Source organism: Corticium candelabrum, chromosome 10 (assembly GCF_963422355.1).
Source record: "Corticium candelabrum chromosome 10, ooCorCand1.1, whole genome shotgun sequence".
NCBI lineage: Eukaryota > Metazoa > Porifera > Homoscleromorpha > Homosclerophorida > Plakinidae > Corticium > Corticium candelabrum.
The window spans coordinates 2763852-2782639 of record NC_085094.1 but is presented as its reverse complement, the minus strand read 5'-3'; the positions used below and the strand labels follow the sequence as shown (position 1 = coordinate 2782639).

Below are 18788 nucleotides of genomic sequence, written 5' to 3'. Positions count from 1 at the left end.
GTGAAGTAACGTAAGGCACAATAGAAATGGTACAGACGTTGTTTGTGCACTTCATGCTCATGGCGTTGGCATGTCATAGTGGGGAAACTCAGGACAGTATAAATGAAGAGTCTACTATAATTGATGTAGCTAGCAGCAGCTATGGACAGGTGACTACTGCTCTAAAGCAAACTTCATCAGGAATTGTTGAACAGACTTCGGATACTACAAATACAGCTGTTTACTCATCTAGTGACAGTTCAAAAGGAGCATCATTGTCACCTGTTGTTAATCTATCAACAACAACAGGGACTATCACTGTTAAAACCGTGTCATTACCACCAGTGTTTAGTGGTGTAAGTTATAACAGTGTGGCATTACTGAGTGCTCCTGCTCCTACCAGGTTGGTCCAAACGCCAATGGCTAGTTCTGAACTACCTAGTACTATTCTCGGAGCATCATTGTCACCTGTTGTTAATCTATCAACAACAACAGGGACTGTCACTGTTAAAACCGTGTCATTACCACCAGTGTTTAGTGGTGTAAGTTATAACAGTGTGGCATTACTGAGTGATCCTGCTCCTACCAGGTTGGTCCAAACGCCAATGGCTAGTTCTGAACTGGCTAGTACTATTTTTGGAGCATCATTGTCACCTGTTGTTAATCTATCAACAACAACAGGGACTGTCACTGTTAAAACCGTGTCATTACCACCAGTGTTTAGTGGTGTAAGTTATGACAGTGTGGCATTACTGAGTGATCCTGCTCCTACCAGGTTGGTCCAAACGCCAATGGCTAGTTCTGAACTGGCTAGTACTATTTTCGGAGCATCATTGTCACCTGTTGTTAATCTATCAACAACAACAGGGACTGTCACTGTTAAAACCGTGTCATTACCACCAGTGTTTAGTGGTGTAAGTTATAACAGTGTGGCATTACTGAGTACTCCTGCTCCTACCAGGTTGGTCCAAACGCCAATGGCTAGTTCTGAACTACCTAGTACTATTCTCGGAGCATCATTGTCACCTGTTGTTAATCTATCAACAACAACAGGGACTGTTACTGTTAAAACCGTGTCATTACCACCAGTGTTTAGTGGTGTAAGTTATAACAGTGTGGCATTACTGAGTGATCCTGCTCCTACCAGGTTGGTCCAAACGCCAATGGCTAGTTCTGAACTGCCTAGTACTATTTTTGGAGCATCATTGTCACCTGTTGTTAATCTATCAACAACAACAGGGACTGTTACTGTTAAAACCGTGTCATTACCACCAGTGTTTAGTGGTGTAAGTTATAACAGTGTGGCATTACTGAGTGATCCTGCTCCTACCAGGTTGGTCCAAACGCCAATGGCTAGTTCTGAACTGGCTAGTACTATTTTTGGAGCATCATTGTCACCTGTTGTTAATCTATCAACAACAACAGGGACTGTCACTGTTAAAACCGTGTCATTACCACCAGTGTTTAGTGGTGTAAGTTATAACAGTGTGGCATTACTGAGTACTCCTGCTCCTACCAGGTTGGTCCAAACGCCAATGGCAGAAACCGGTAGATCTTTAATGTCAGCAGAAGCAAGTTCTTTAGCTACACATAGTTATGCTACAACTTCAACAGCACATCCTGTGAGCACCATTGGATTTATCTCTTCATCCATTACTGTTTCATCTAGTGTGCTTAAAAGTGCAGAAAACGCATCTCCAAGTAAAGTGTTGTCATCCAAAATCAGCCAATCTGTTGTGAAAGAATTAGATGCTGATACCAGCTTCTATCTTTCTGCTACAGTACATGTGAGCGGTTTTACTTTATCATCGCAAGCAAGTTATGCGAATGCCCTGTTATCTAAGTCTTCTGGTAACGCAGGTGCATTACAAAGTACAAAGTCACTGCTGTTGTCTTCTGGAGTGCAGGCATCATCTGACTTGTCATTGGATAAGTATTTGATATCTACAGTATTAGAGCCAGATATCTCAGCTTCAAGAGGTCAACTACTTTCATTAGGTGTGCAGCCATCATCTCAGAGGACTGTTACGCCATCTACAGATGCTTTTCTGCTATCCACCCCATCATCTATGTCAGCGTCTACATCAGTTTTATTGCCTGATACCACTTTGGCTGGAGACATGCCTTTGACATCTTCTTTAGGATCTTTTCAGCAATCAGTTTTACCAAATACTGTCTTGTCTAGCATTAGCGATGCTGCTACAACTGTGTCAGCTTCAGAAGATCAAGTGCTTTCATCAGGTGTACAGGCATCATTTCAGAAGACTGTTTCATCATCTGTAAATGTGTTTGTGTTAGTAACCAAATCACCTACTACATATTTTCCATCAGAATCTACATCAGTTTTGCTACCTAACACTGTTTTAGCAGGAGACATGTCTTCAACGTCTGCAGTAGGTTTTTCTGGCCAAACAGTTTTACTAAATATGACTTTGGCCAGCCTTAGTGTTGGTGCAACTGTGTCTGCGTCAGGAAATCAATTGCTTTTATCAGGTGTGCAGACATTATCTCAGAAGGCTGTTACATCATCAGTAAATGTTTTTTTGCTATCAACGATGTCACATGCTGCAGATTCGTCTGTCATATCAGGTTCAAAAAATATTGTTTTGCCTAGTACTCGAGCTGGAGCAGCTTCATCGCTTTTATTTGTTGGTAGTTTAACATCACGTAGTGCTACTGACGTTATAGTAGAGACCTTGGTATCAACATTTGATTCAGTCAAACAAACAGCACAAGTTGTAATTAGTACTTCTTCTACACATACCACAATGTCTGCTGCATTCCTCAATCCTACGACTGTCCAGTCTGCATTTACAGGGAAGAGTCAACAGCTACAAATGCAATCATCATTAGATGCAGAAGAAAATGTGTTTACCGCATATTCATTGAACATGAAATCTGTGTTGCTATCATCAGTCTTGTATGTCTCTTCTGAAACAACACCAAATCCAGCTATGGTTTCTACACATTTGCTTTCACAAAGTACTACAGCTCTAATCCTTCCATCTGCCACAGAAAGTAGGCCAGTTGTGTCAACAGTGACAACATTATCTGAAACTGTTCTATTTACAAAGAGCGACTTTATAATGAATACGAATTCTATTGTAGTGTCACCAGCTGTAACACAGTCTATTGCCTTACCCAAGCTACTAACATTGGTTACAACAACAAAGGGAAGTTTATTAGGGACTGTCCCAACAGTCGGATTTGATTCCCTGTTGTCTCAAAGTGATGTTCAGACTTCTACTACTATTGAAACGATAGCAAGTGGTATGACGGGCAAGGTAACGATATTGTCGTTATTACCTGTTCACTCATTTGCAAGCACTGCTGAGACTTTGACTTTGACTTCTATGGTACATGACACAAGTTTTACATATTTGTTCAAGTCTTTTACTTTAGTACCTCCTGAGTTGACTCAAAGTGCCAGCACAACACTAAGAGAAGCAACTACTACAGATACTCATGATTCTATTGCTCAAGGACCTTCAAGTGTTTTAGTACCAAGTGCTATTAAATCTATAGATGACCAAAGACAGACAAGTGCAGATATATCTGTGCCAAGTACTGTTGGATATGACACAGCCACAGCAGTAGCCTCAGCCATTCCTATCAGTGGAGAAATGATGTCGGCAACATCAGCTATGCAGCAGTCCTCATTTACTGCAAAGGTTCCTTCTACTTCTACCTTACTTTCAACATCAACTTTGTCTACTTTTTCAGATACTGTTGATTTTGTATTGTCTACTGAACATCAAACTCTCTTGACAACGGTCATCACATCCATCTTCAGTACACATGACAGAATGGTTTCGTCAAAGTTTAGTTTATCTACACAGCATGTTTTTGGTCTCAGTTTATTTATGCCAGTCACAACTAAACTACTGTTATCAAAGGCATCTGAAATGTCATCAAGTACAGCTTTGCATAGCAGCAGCAGCAGCATAATTCCTCAAAACCTCCCTACGACTCTTGCCTTGCCAACACCAGTTATATTGTCACCTGATTTGTTGACATCTTCAACAGTATTGGATTTAGATCGTGCTTCTGAGACAATTTTATCTGATGCAAATGTAATCATCTCAACACAATCAGTTGCTGTCTCAACACCTTATTCAATGCTTAAAGAAAGGCGTTCATTGATCACAGAGCTGTTGCTAACATCATCAATTCTCTCAACTGCAACAACACTAGAGCTTTCTACTATATCTACTGAAGGAGATGCTACCCTTGGTATTTTGAAATCAGTAAAAACAACGACTCCTACACCAACATCTCTGTCTAACGCTTTTTATTCAAAGCAGCTTGAGGTGTTCTTGACGCCGTCACCTTCCATCTTTTCTTCAAACTTTGTTGTTTCTGTACAGCATTCAGAGAGTAGATCACAGTATGCACCTGATATTACAACTGTGCTTCCTATTGCCTCTATTACAGATTTGTCAGCAACAAGCTCAAAATACTCATCAATGCTTTTATTGGAACCTTCAAGTGCTACTGTAGAGTCAACAGTGCTTTCTACTAGTTTATCTGTTGGCTCAATTCAACCATTGCCATCAGCCAGTGAAAGTGTATTGTTACATCAATCTGTGTTTCCATCGCCAATTGTTTCTATCATTCAGTTGACAGAAGTTGTGCCTTCCGTTTCTGGTGAAGTGACATCAGAGATGCCGGTAGCTCTCACCAACAACACTCTACAGAGCATCTCTTTAACACAGAGCATCCTTAAGCCATCTTTGTTGCAGTTGCAATCTTCAATTACAGCTTCGGGTTTTACAATTGCCTTGCCTACATATTCACAACCAATAGAGCACAATTTATCAACTATGACTGTGTTGTCTATGATGTCATCAACCGGAGAAAGCATAATTTTGCCCCAGTCAGTGTTTCCAACATCTGTTGTGTCTATCATTCAGTCAAAAGAAGTTGAAGCGACATCAGAGGTGGTGGCAACATTTACCAACAACACTCTACAGAGTGTGTCTTCAACACAAAGTGTGCTTAAGCCATCTTTGTTGCAGTTGCAATCTCTAAGCACAGCTACTGATTTTACAATTGCTCTGCCAACATATTCACAACTAGTAGGTTATGATTATGATTCTCGACACAGTTTATCAACTGTGGCTGTATTTGCTATGATGAGTAGTGCGTCAGTTTACAGTCAATTGTATCAAACACAATCAACAGCTGTTGTTGATCTTACGAAGTACGTCACTGAAATAGAAGGCAGTTCTTTGAGCAGCTTTTCAACAGATTTTGAAACAAGAGACTCAATGCTAGCTACAAAGTCTATTGAAACTACACAAGATTTGATATTGGTCAGTCAGCCAACAACACTACCTGTCATTGTTTCAGCTTCACATGGAGTAACTTCCCCGTCTTTGGTAATGCCTGGTGATATGTCATCTACAGCTGAGCATTCTGGAATTCTACAAACGGTTCCTTTTTTGTTGAAAACCCAAGTTTTTGTGTCACCTTCACCATCTGGTTTGCTGTTGCCAGAAACTGTTTCTTTTACTCAAAGTTCAACATCTTATCATAGCATTAATACAAAGTCAACATTTGTTCTAGCGGCTTTACTTCGGTCAACAGCAATGGAAGTATTCCTCACCACTCCAAAGATTTCAGAAACTTTAGAGAAGTCTGTGTCTTTGCAGGTACTGTTTCCTACACCAGTTCAAGTTTCAGCAGTAATTGGATCACTTCAAAGTGGAATAGGTTTGGTGAACAGTACCTCTGCAATGACATCGTCTGTACTTGTGGGACAGATGACCAAAGTGATTGTTTCAACACCCTTGTACAGTCCTAACAAAACCTATTTGTCATCCCACATTCGAATACCTATTATCTCTTCAGTTGAATCAAGCAGTCTTTTGGCCTCATCCACAGACAAATTTGGACAGTTGGCTTCAACTCAAGAGTTATCCACTTCTTTGTCTCAGTTACAGTCAATACAATTTTCAGACAGTGTGATAATTGCTTTAGGGCCAACACCAACTCCATCTCTTTCAGCAACTCCTACAACTCCCTCGGTACCCTTTTTTGGTTTGTATCCTTTTGGACCCACTGAAGGAGATGCCGAGCTTCTTTCTGGTGATGATGAAATTGGCATATGTGTCTTTCCTGATAGCGGATTTATCTTCTTTGGAGACTTAAAGAGACAATTATGTGTAAGGAGGATAGACTTGACTTTGAGTTGTACATGCTATTAGCAATCTTGATTTTGGTTTGTAGATTTCTGTGAATGGTTTGTTATCTGTTGATGGTGCCTTCATCAGTTACAATGCAAAAGCATTCCCATTCATTGGAGGACATTCTATAATTGCACCATTCTGGTCAGACATTGATACTCGGCATTCCAAATTCTCTAATCTTACCAATGGTTCAGCCATTTACTACCATGTTTATTCAAAAAAGCATTCAAGTGAGGCATCTAAACTAATGCTTCAGATGCTGACTGATGATATACGAAGGTACAGCAATGAATTACTTGAGTATGACATATTTCGTGAATTCAATGCAACATGGGCTCTTGTCACAACATGGTTCCAGGTTGCACCGTATGATGGTTTTATATATCAAGATATTGAGGTACTTAGTGTGTTTTGTGGTCAATAAATAGTAATATCTTTGCTCTTGTTCTTTGCAGGTAGCTACATTTCAGGCCGTAACTGTGACGAACGGTGTTCTCTCTGCTCTGCTTTTTGTTTACCCACAAAATGCTATACAGTGGTCATCTCACAGTCAGTTTTCTGCAGTGATTGGATACAATGCGGGAGATTATGAGAACTTCTACAATCATCCTGATTCTGAAACAGTTGAGATATTTGATATAGGTCAGAAGATTGGAAATACAGGTGAACGAGGAAAATGGTTTTTTCGTGTTGATGGAACTTCTAATCAATTCAGCTCATCTCAGGAGTGTCTTAACTGGTATCTTCATGAACCTGATCCTCCAGCATATTTGTATCCGTGTCCATGTACATACGAACAAGCTCTGATTGATGCAACATTTCAGGTGCAGTTTGGCTCCTACTGTGGTTCTCGTCGTTTTTCACTGGCAGATGGCTCTGGCCAACGATGTTGCTACTCTTTACCACCTTCTGGCCTCAGCTTTCTCTATGGCAGCTATCTGTTGAGTGGTGTTCCTGATGGCAGCCATTATACACGGTATCACTTCAGCAGCTACAAGATGTATGAAGCAAATGATATATTACCTTATCATAAGTGTTGTTTGGAGTCTTCCTATTGTCATCTGTACTCTGAGAAAAGGCCGCTTCTCACATGTCAAGACTATATAGCTCCAGATATTGGTACGTGTTGCTTTGTGTGCACTAAAACTTTGTTTTACTAGGATGTTGCACAGTATTAGTCAGTTGCAGTAAAGTAAGTTTATGTATTGTTAATTGCATTGTTTGCACTGAAGGTATAGAGTGAAACATGAAGTCGTATATACTTTTAAATATTTAGGGTACTTATACATGTTGCAATGTTGTATAGAGGGAAAATGTCTCTTGATACTGACTAATTTGGCAGTCTGAGAATTATTTCTAGAGACTTTTCCAATAAAACTTGTATTTCAAATTACGAGACTGTTATGCTTGTATCATTGCATCTATTGTTTGGGTTGGTATATTTCCCATATAACAAGTTACAGTATAGCAAGTTTTGGGGTTGCTTTTGACAGTATTCTAGAGCTGTACTTTTCAGAAACATTGACTCTGCAGATTATAGAATCCTTGTCAGTGATGATGCTAAAGTGGTTCTTTATTGTGTTCAATGTGAGGTGATAAGAAGTTGTTCTAGTTTGCTGCAGTCTGCTTTTGTGGTAAAATTGGATTGAAATTAAATGTTTTAAATGCAGACGCTTTTGAAATTTTAAATTTGCAATAAATTTTCTTTGCTTAATATTTAATAACGTTATTTGTACTCGTGCATTGGGGTGTAGTTCTGATTTTCAATTACTTGGGAAGAATTTTAGTTTTAGAAATTTGTCACATGCAATTCATTGTGCTTTTGCTGTTACAGCATTATCATGGGGAGATCCTCATCTGGTTACATTAGATGGTTTTCGGTACACATTCAATGGACTTGGTGAGTATCTCTTGGCAAGTGTTGCCAATGGACTCTTTTTAATCCAATCTAGAACAAAGCGTGCTGCAAACAGTGCTGAAGGAACAGTATTTTCAGCATTTGCAGTAAAACATCGAGATTCTGTTGTTGTTCAGTTTGAACTTATTGATGGTAACTCTACTATTGTTTATGTCAATGGAAGTGCAGTCTCACGAGATACTGAACAGTTTATAGACAATGATCTTTTTCTTGATACTACATCAGCTAATGGTTCTGTGAAGCTATTGCATGCAGCTGGATTTAGTTTCACAGTCTCTCCTACAGTAGATATGCTGTCAGGAACAGCATTTCTGTCACAAGAGTTTAAAAGGAAACAAACAAAGGGTCTTCTTGGAAATTATAATGATAATTCTTATGATGACTTACTTCTTCCAAATGGCACAGTCCTTAATGCAAATTCTAGTGAGAAAACTATCTTTTATCATTTTGGAGAACTTTGTAAGACATAAGTCTATAACATGATACATGTATGTAAATTGCCTAATCTGAAGGATTATATTATAGGGAGAGTCCAACCAGATGAGTCCTTATTTACATACTTGCAAGGAGCAGATTATTGGACATATAATAATTTGACATTTGTTCCTGAGTTTGGTCCTCCTACATTCAATAACAGTGCATTGCATATGGAGGTTTTGAAAGTGTGTGGAGACAACTATGCATGTATCTATGATGCATCAAGAACACAGAGTGTAAGTATAGGAAAGGCTTCAAGGCTAGCTGATGAATTGTTTCAACAACAAAATTCTGAGCTGGGTACAATTGAATGCTTTTCTTTGTAATATATTTGTTGATGCATGTTCTACTATATAGAACGAATTTCACCGAATGTTACGGCTCCTGCAATGATTAATATGACACTAGGAAAGCCACTGATTATGTCCATACTTTCAGAACAAGATGAGTCAAATACAAAATTTGAAGTTATTCATCCTGCGTTTGGAGCAAGAGTCTCGGTAGGTGGAGTTTTGAACTGGACAGTGTACTCTGTGGATCATCAGCATGCAAGCCTAAAGTTGGAAATTGTAGTAACATCAGAAAGTGGAGCATCTGTTGGTTACCTACCGTACATCAACTTCTGTGACTGCCTGAACAATGGGAGCTGCAACTTTAATAATGCTTTACTGGATGGGTATGATGCTAATCGGTTCCAGTTTGTGCCATGTAACTGTTCAGATGCATACACTGGTTGGCACTGTGAGAATGACTTTGATGGATGCATGAGTACCCCTTGCCTTGCAGGAACAAGCTGTCATGACAATGCTGCTCCTATGGTTGGATTCTACTGTGACCCATGTCCATCTGGCTATGAAGAAATTGGAGCAAAATGCGACGGTTAGTTGTTAGTTGTGATTTGTAGTTATCTGACTCAGCATCGAATACTTTGGTTACTTTAGATATTGATGAGTGTGAGCTAGAGATGAATGACTGTGAACAGTTGTGCACCAACAGTCCAGGAAATTTTTCTTGCTCATGTTGGGATGGCTACAAATTATCCCAAAATAGAAAGAACTGCTTTGGTGAGTTGCTGAGTGTCGGCATAATGAGATTGCTGCTTGCAGTTGTGTCTACTGCAGATATTGACGAGTGTCAGGAAGCAACTGAGTGTGAACAGGTTTGTGTGAATGGTCCTGGAATGTACAATTGTTCCTGTTTTGCTGGCTATAGTCTTCAAGATGATGGGTCTCACTGTCTTGGTATGGATGGACACACACATGTATGTGTGTTTGCTGTATTTGTTTGTTTATGGTCTTTCTCATGTAGCATCTCACGTTTGTGGGACAAATAATTGCTCTCAGCTGTGTGCTGTTGTAGCAAATCAGTCAATTTGCAGTTGCATTACCGGCTACAAATTGAATGATGATAACACAACTTGCTCTGGTATGTGCATGGTCTTGATCATTGTAATTTAGTTTTAATAATTAAATCTATATATATATATATATATATATATATATATTAGTGGAGGGGTAGCTATTATTTATATTTGAATAAACTATATATGTATAAAAAAAAAAAAAAAAAAAAAAAAATATATATATATATATATATATATATATATAATGTAAGTAGTCCTATGGGTGCAGCCATTTTGAATTTTTTTTGTAATTGCTTGCAAACTGTTGTTCCTTTCTGCTCCTCCTTTAGCACATGAGCTTCTCTACTTTTGAAAAACAACTAGTGCTCTTTGCAGTATCTGGTGCCCTGTACTTTGCTTTGCACTGTGGTTTTTTTTGAAAATCGGGATGTCACAAAAAGTTTTTTTTTTTATGCGCTCACAAACCACTGCACTTCTTTGCTTCTCCTTTAGCATGCGATCTTTTCTCACTTTGGAATAGCAACTGGTGACTTTTTCGTTAGTCTGTGAGCATGTTCACACCGACAGCTGGACTAACTATGATTAGGCTAACTATGATTAGGCCAACATTAATGCAAGCGCATTCACACCGCTAATTATGATTAGTAAGTCACTGTGGGCACGTGAGTGTAATTTAGTCTCGTGTAGCCAGCCCCTCCCCTTTTCTATTTTTGGTGGGCGGAGAGGGTCTGGTGCAGTTGCTTTGATGTCTTCGTGTTGCCGCTTGTACGATAAATGGTCAACTAAAGACCGGATGTGCTTGGCACTGAGTGACTACTTATCTCTTATGCAAACTGGCTGGAATTTTCTTCTCTTCGAATTGTGTTGTCATGTGAGCGACGCAGTCATGTCTCTGCGAATGTGTAACTTCTATGTGTACTTACACAGCACTTAGGGCGTCGACGACAGCCTAGAGGTAACTTACGAGTGTCGATCAGTCGCTCATGTTTTGTTGTCTCTTGCTAGCTAGAGGTCGACCAGACACGCAGAGCGTGCTCACTGCGTAGTCAGTGGCCATGGAAACAATGGACGTTGCAGTGTGAAGACGTTCCATTCTTGCTGTTACTGTTGCGTCAGTATTCAGGCACATATACGTATATGCAAAGGTTGGTGACGGATACAGAGTGGTCACTGGGTAGGCGCTGAAAGCAATTGACGTTCCAACGTTACCTACGTGAAGACTTGCCTGCGTCCATCACTATAGATTGCGTCAGTATTTAAGTAGTTACATATACATACAGTAGCTAGTGACGCAGTCAGAACAGAGACAGGGCGACTGATTGACACTCGTAAGTTACGTCTAGGCTGTTGTCGATGCCCTGAGTGCTGTGTAAGTACACATAGAAGTTACACATTTGCAAAGACATAACTGCATCGCTCACATGACAACACAATTTGCAAGAAGACAAAGAGAAGGAATTCCAGCCAGTTTGCATAAGAGATAAGTAGCTGCTCAGTGCCAGGCACATCCAGTCTTTAGTTGACCGTTTATCATACAAGCGGCAATACGAAGACATCAAAGCAACTGCACCAGACCCTCCCCGCCTACCGAAAATAGAAAAGGGGAGAGACTGGCTACACGAGGCTAAGTGTAATTAGCCTCGACAGTTTTCTTCTGCCATATCTGGCAAGAATTTGTGTGGATTGTCTTGCCAAATCCATTGCTTTAGGTTGAAGAGGGAAACATTTAGTTTGCTTTTTCTGGTAGCTCTTTCAGGGATGGCAGGAAGTTGTCACATGTACAGTGGTAGACATCTGCCTGCACTTCCACATACGTCGCCATGTTGTTGCTGCATTTGTATGTTTAAACATACAACACCACATCAGAAACATTGGCGGCATGCTCTATCTTGTATACTACCTCACGTGCCAAAGTCATGTGCAACCACTAATGCCACTTACTAATGTGGTTGTAATACTACTTTTGCGGCGTTAGAATGGTGTCAGAATGGTGTTACACTGATTATGATTAGGACCTGTGTGAACAAGTGGTGTTAGTGCACTAACGCCAAACTATGATTAGGCCTGGTGTGAACATGCTCTGTGTCCTATACGTATGCATTGCTGGCGTTCATCTGTACTTCTTGATGTCATCCTATGGCTACTCATTGTCATGTCACCTATTGTAATGTCGCACCTTTATTGTGGCATTACAAATGCTCGCGTCATTACAGCAAACTCCCTGTACACTGTCAAAATGCCTCCCAAAAAGTGCTCTCTGTCTGCTATATCGTCAAAGGCGAAGCAACGAAAGTTATCACTGCAACAGGAAAAAATGACGAAGCTATTCGCCGGCTTGACTCACAGTACCCAATGCAGTGCCCATTGACAGATCACGAAAGTTTCTACTAAAAGTTCTTTTTTAGTCAATGAAAGAGTTAATGATGAGCACCGCCGTTTTTTTCAACACGCACTTACAACACGTGCTTCATCAGTCCAACTGTTATGCGCTAAGCCTAAAAATGGCCGTAAATCTGCCCTTGCGAAGAACGGGATGGTGAGGTAGTACATATTATAAACTCTAAATGCATAGTATCGTTTCTTAGACCTGAGCTCTTTTGCTGTGTGTTTTGTTTAGTTTGCTCTTCTGGAAAATTTGGTTTGGGTTGCAGTCTGAATTGTGACTGTCAGAATGGTGCACAATGTCATCATGTTTCTGGATGTAATTGCTCAACATTGCAAGGATGGACAGGATCGTTGTGTGAAATAGGTAAATTTCTTTGTCTGTATGCTGTTGTTGTGAAGATTTAGAATGGTTTTCTCATTAAGAGCTGAACTTGTACAAGCCTATCTTTAACTCCAACAGTTATGCTGCATCAGTGAATGAGAGTGTGCCTCTTGGCACGACCATTGTTCAAGTAGCAGCAGCAGATGACGATTTCAATCAAGCAGGAGAAGTAAGATTCAGATTTGTAGCAGATCTTTTTGATCAAAATAGTGGTAGTAAACTCTTCAGTATTGATCCCAATACTGGAGTAATTCAGACAACTGATTTACTGGACAGAGAGATAAAAGCAAGGCACGTATTGGCTGTTGCAGCACACGACCAGGGAATTCAGAGTCAGAAATCTGCTGTGGCAACAGTAGTTATTGACGTGGATGACATTAATGACAACAGCCCAGTATTCAATCAAGCATTGTACATTGCTGAGATTTATGAGTCGGCTGCAGCTGGTAGTGTCGTTACAGTTGTCAGCTGCTCTGATTTAGACTCTGTTGACGTGGGAAAACTTCTTTTTGATATATCAGACAGTGTGGATGGTATGTTTGTTATTGATGAGACTGGCATTATTCGAACTAGCAGGTCTATAGATTATGAACTATCGGATAACATTCAGTTTTTAGTTATATGCACTGACTCTATTGGTCATCGCGTGCAAGCATTAGTTGTTGTGAACATTAATCCTGTCAATGAGCACAATCCTGTATTTCTCAATGGCACAATGCATGTGGTCTCTATCTTGGAAGACTTAAATATAGGCAGCTATATAACAGAGATTCAAGCAACAGACTTAGATGCCGGTCATCACGGTCATCTATTATACAACATCACAAATGGAAATGTTGGTAATCACTTTGCTATTGAAGCAATCAGTGGCAAAGTATGGTTACGACAATCTGTTGACTATGAAAAACTTTCACATTTCAACTTGACAATTACAGCTCAAGACCAGGGCAGAAGACCACAAACTGCTGTAGCTTATCTTGGAGTTTCAATAGTTGATGTCAACGACAATGACCCGTTCTTTACGTCATCACTATACATCAGTAGGTTGCCAGAGCCAGTGTCATCGAAGGTAGAAGTCCAAAAAACATTGTGTGGTGATCGTGACTTGCTAGATGTGGATGGATTAGAAGTTCATCTTGTTGATGACGATGACAATGGATACTTTATGGTTACTGCAAATGGCAGTGTAATGACTGTTCATGAGCTGGATTACGAAAAGAAGGATAGTTTTGTGCTCACTTTACTGTGCACTGACAGGGCCAATCATACTGCATATGCTACTGTCATAGTCTGGCTGGTACCGCACAATGAACACACTCCTGTGTTTATAAATGGATCACTGTACAGATTGTTTGTGCCAGAGGATACTTTGCCAGGTACCGTGTTAGGCACTGTCAATGCAACAGATCTTGATAGGGGGCTACAAGGGTTAGTTCGTTACACGATCACTGATGGAGATGTAGGAAATGTATTTGGTGTAGATGAAAGAAAGGGAAGGATCTGGTTGCAGAAACAGTTAGACAGAGAAACAGATGCTGTATATAACTTGACAGTTAAAGCAAGTGATGGCAACAGAACAGCGATTGCACATGTTATCATTTTTGTGTCTGATGTAAATGACAACTTTCCACGCTTTGTACCGTCATTTTATTCAGCAAACGTTTCTGAAAACTCAACAGTAGGTGTGACTGTCATGAAAGTAACGTGTGTGGATGCTGACGAGTTGGATGAGGGTAAACTGAAATTGAAGATTATTGGTGGAGACCTGACAGACAGCTTTGTTGTAAGCAATGATGGTATTATTGAAACCACAAAAATAATTGACTATGAACATCAGACATCATTTGCACTTGCTATTCAATGCTTGGACTCTGTCAATCAGACAGCAATGACAGTTGTTGCTGTTCAAGTTGTTGCTGCTAACGAACATGCTCCAGTGTTTGAGAAAACTCATCTATCATTTTCAGTAGAAGAGAATGCATTTGTCGGCGAACAGATTGGTAGTGTCAAAGCTACTGATGCTGACAAAGGTAGGCAGGGGCAACTTTCATACTCAATTACAAGAGGAAACTCAGAGAACAAGTTTTCTATCAATGCAGTTACTGGACAATTGTGGCTGCAGGCAACTCTTGACAGGGAAGCTACAGCCATTTATGATCTAGAAGTGACTGTCCATGATGGGAGTGTGGACTCAAAGAATGCCACTGCATCAGTGACAGTAATTGTGACTGATATCAATGACAATGTTCCACAATTTATAAACCTATTATCTAGTGTGCCAATATCAGAGTACAGCAGCATTGGTCAGTCAATCTTGACAGTGTCAGTTAAAGATGATGATCTCGGAGACAATGCAAAACATACTGTAACAATCTCTGGAGGGAACATTGGAGATACCTTTGTGTTGAATGGAAATATACTACAATTAGCAAAAACTGTTGACTATGAGTCCATTTCACGATATTCTCTCACTCTTACAGCAACTGAAATGCGACCACCTTTTGAGAAGGCTGTTGGCATTGTGACAATTCTAGTAGGCAATGAAAATGACAACAAACCTATATTTCATCCAAGTAACTACAACATTCAACTGAGTGAACGTGCACAGCCAGGCACAGTTGTTACTCGGTTGTTTGCTACTGATTCAGATGGAGAATTAAATCCCATCATATTTCGGATTTTGGATGGTTATGGAACATTTATTGTTAATAGTGTTACTGGAGTTGTATCTCTTACAAAGCAGCTGAATTTTCGAATAAAGACATATTATGAAATGACTGTTACTGCATCAGATACAAAATTTGAGCAATCAACTCTATTGACAGTATTTGTGTTGGATGATTTTGTAGCTCCTGAATTTAACATGTTACAGTACACTACTTCCATTTTCACCAATGGATCATATCCAAAGTCGGTTATCAGAGTGTCTGCAACTGACCGAGATGGTGACAACGTTCAGTATTTTATTTACAAGGGGCATAACCCTGGATTTTTGCATATCAACAATGAAAATGGTGAAATATCTCTTTTGACTATTCCACCTGCCCATGTACTAAACTATAGTCTGACCATTGAGGCAGTGGATGACAGTATACAAAGTCTGACGGCATTTGCTACTGCCTCCGTTTTTATCATTCATGTTGTGGAAACAAATGATTTTGACCCTGAGTTTGATCAGCAGGCTTACTTTGCTAATGTTTCCGAGCTAGCAGGGTTGGACACGTTTATTGCAATCGTTCATGCTGTTGATAGAGATGACCAAAATGAAGTCATCAGATATAGCTTTTCTCTATCCAGTGCAACTGATTTATTTGTCATCAGTCCTTTGACTGGAGATGTGACAACAGCTGTCTCCTTTAAAGACACACCATTAGAAACGCAATACAATTTGGTGGTTATAGCAGTAGATGAAGGAATTCCACAAAGATCAACTGAAGTTGAACTGACAATCAATGTGACGACAAACAATCATCATGCTCCTCAATTTGTTAGTCAGGATTTTAAGTGGACTGTGGATGAAAATTCACCAATTGGTAAAGTGATATCACAGCAAGAGTTGGCTAAGGATAATGACTCTGGTATGGATGGTGTGGTCGAGTATTCTCTGCATCCTATTCCAGGAGGAGAGTCATTTGCTTCACTGTTTACCATTAACCTCAAGAATGGTGAGTTTCGTGTCAATGGCCCAATTGACTATGAAAAATGGATCAAGGGAGGAGATGTTATCATTGTTGCATCTGACAAGGGTAAAGTACCTAAAACCTCTACTGTGATTATTCACATTGCTGTTACGGACATCAATGAGCGCCCAGTTTTCACATTTCGCTATTATGCAAGTGAACTGTACATTAATGACAAACAGATTGGGAAAACACTGCTAACACTGAATGCCATTGATCCAGACATTGGTGAACTAGCAGGTTTAGTCACGTATACTAAACTGAGTGGTACAGCAGAGTCTTTTGTTAAGATCAATGGGCCTTCTGTTGTGCTGGCAGAGACAGGTACTGAAGTTGGACGTTTTTTTATACTTGTTAAAGCTTTCGATTCTGGAGATCCAAAGCTTGAAAGCGAAGGCACTGCCACAGTTTATATAGATGTTTTCAGTAATGAATATTTATGCAGCATGACGCTAGAAGGTGCCACTGAGAGCGATTATAAGAACAACAAGAAAAACATTTTGCATACTATTGCTCGCCCATTCAATGGAACAGCAAGAGAGCAAAGCTACGTGAGAGTGAGCAACAGGTCAGGGCTCATTTATTTCATAAAATTCGATATTTTTGTGTGAAATGGTTGTTCCTGTTGTAGGTCAATTCTGTTGTATTTCTACATATTGAAGGGATCATACTCTGACAATCACACTGTGACAAAGAATGAGTTGTCTCAGCGGGAGTTCATTCCAGGAAGTGTGGTTGTGATGGAGTTGGACAGCATATATCTTTATGAGGCATCATTAGACTTGGGCTTCAGACTTACGAATGTCTCCAGCTACAGGGGCGGCTCAAAGGGATTTTTTGAAACAACTGTTGGAATTTCATTGATTGGAGCTGTGAGTGGATTTGTTGCGATTGTTTTGATTTTACTGTTTTGCTGCTGCTTTTGCTGCAAAAAGCGTGACAAGGCGACGTAAGTAGTTTATAGATTGTGTTCATGTTGATTACCAAACGCATTTGTGTTTCAGTCAAAGAGATGGTGGACGGCCATACATCACTGCAGGAAGCACTCCTAGTACTCGAGGATCTACTCATGATTTAGACATGGCAGAGATGGCATCAGGTGCTCTAGATTGCTGTGTGCTGTTTGTCTTGTTGTCTCTGTCTTGTTGTCTCTGTCTTGTTGTCTGTCTTGTTGTCTCTGTTTGTCTTGTTGTCTCTGTTTGTCTCTTGTTTGATGTCTCCTATCCTTTGTTTTTTTCATCTGTTTGCTCTCTTGTCTGTCTCTGCCTGTTTACTTACGTGGTCGTCTGCTCGCTCACGAGTTTGCCCTGCATGGTGCCTTGCTGCTTGCCTGTTTGTTTTTCTTTTCTGCTCTGTTTGGGGTTAGATCATCTGTTCTTTGCGCTTATACTTTGTTTTTGCCATTCATGCTATTCATTGCTATGTTGCTAGGAGATGACCTAGCTTTGAAGCATATGATAGGGGCTGATCCCATTATGGGAAGAACCTTCCGCACTCCTTGGTGGGATCCAACGTATGACTCTGGCCACAGTTGGGCTCCCCACCCTGAGCCCACTGGTGAGGTATGTCCCACACCGAAATTAATTACCAATAACAGTGTTTCATTGATTGAACGTTATTGTATGTAAATTGTATATTTATTATATTAGTCGTATAAAGGCAGCAGCAAACAAGCTTCGCTGTCTCAAGAAGCTCTCAATCGACTGAGTGAAGTCAGAGCGTATACATCCACCGAGAACTTGGACAGACGAAGTCCATCACCTGAACCTCGTCAACAGAAGTATGTGACGTTCCAGCCTGACAGAGTCGAACTACCTCCTTTAGAATCAGATGATTACTACGAACGGTATTTTGGTGCAGAAACACGATCATCTTCTCGGTTTGCAACAGAAGTGGCAAGAAAGAAGAGGCAGGATAAGAAGCACTTGGCATCAGCGTTGTATGATAGTCCCTTCTAGTACTGGTTTCAGTCCGTGCGTGGATTTTATCTCTATGAGGATTGACACAGAGTTGATTGTTGCTGACATAGTGGTCAAACATGGCATTCAGATTAGAGTTTACTGTCATAAGGAAGACTGTGCACAAAACTGTTGCAATGCATGATGCTTTCAATGCAATGTGTGTGTTCTTTCTGTCCCGTGTAAGTAACACTGCCATTGTGATGATGTGACAACATCATGACAGGGTACATGTCTCTAGAGTTAGGGCAGAACCATTGATACGTACATGTAGGCAAATACTGCAAACAGCATTGCTAACTAAACTATATCTAGAGAGAAATTAGATAATACGTACAACTGTACAAGATATTTGTACAAACACCAAACGGTTTTAGAGGTTGGAACTTCACACCCATAGACATAGAATAGAAAGGCAGGAGAATTCGGCAATGCTTTTAGTTTTCTGCATTTAA

General features: G+C 40.1%; 2 protein-coding genes across 2 annotated transcripts; both read left to right on the top strand.

Moving 5' to 3' along the window:
* Positions 1-584: 584 nt before the first annotated feature.
* Positions 585-7115, top strand: LOC134185184 (mucin-4-like). Its single transcript, XM_062652965.1, has 4 exons — positions 585-6146; positions 6211-6567; positions 6626-7058; positions 7105-7115. The coding sequence occupies exons 1-4, from the start codon at positions 585-587 to the stop codon at positions 7113-7115; spliced, it is 6363 nt and encodes a 2120-aa protein (XP_062508949.1).
* Positions 7116-7139: 24 nt separating this feature from the next.
* On the top strand, positions 7140-18540 carry LOC134185620 (protocadherin Fat 4-like). Its single transcript, XM_062653457.1, has 13 exons — positions 7140-7289; positions 8005-8547; positions 8614-8865; positions 8923-9444; positions 9507-9629; positions 9687-9806; positions 9874-9990; positions 12546-12677; positions 12737-16943; positions 17007-17324; positions 17380-17474; positions 17807-17937; positions 18025-18540. Exons 1-13 carry the CDS (start codon positions 7169-7171, stop codon positions 18331-18333), a joined length of 6990 nt encoding a protein of 2329 aa, XP_062509441.1. The 5' UTR covers positions 7140-7168; the 3' UTR covers positions 18334-18540.
* Positions 18541-18788: the final 248 nt, after the last annotated feature.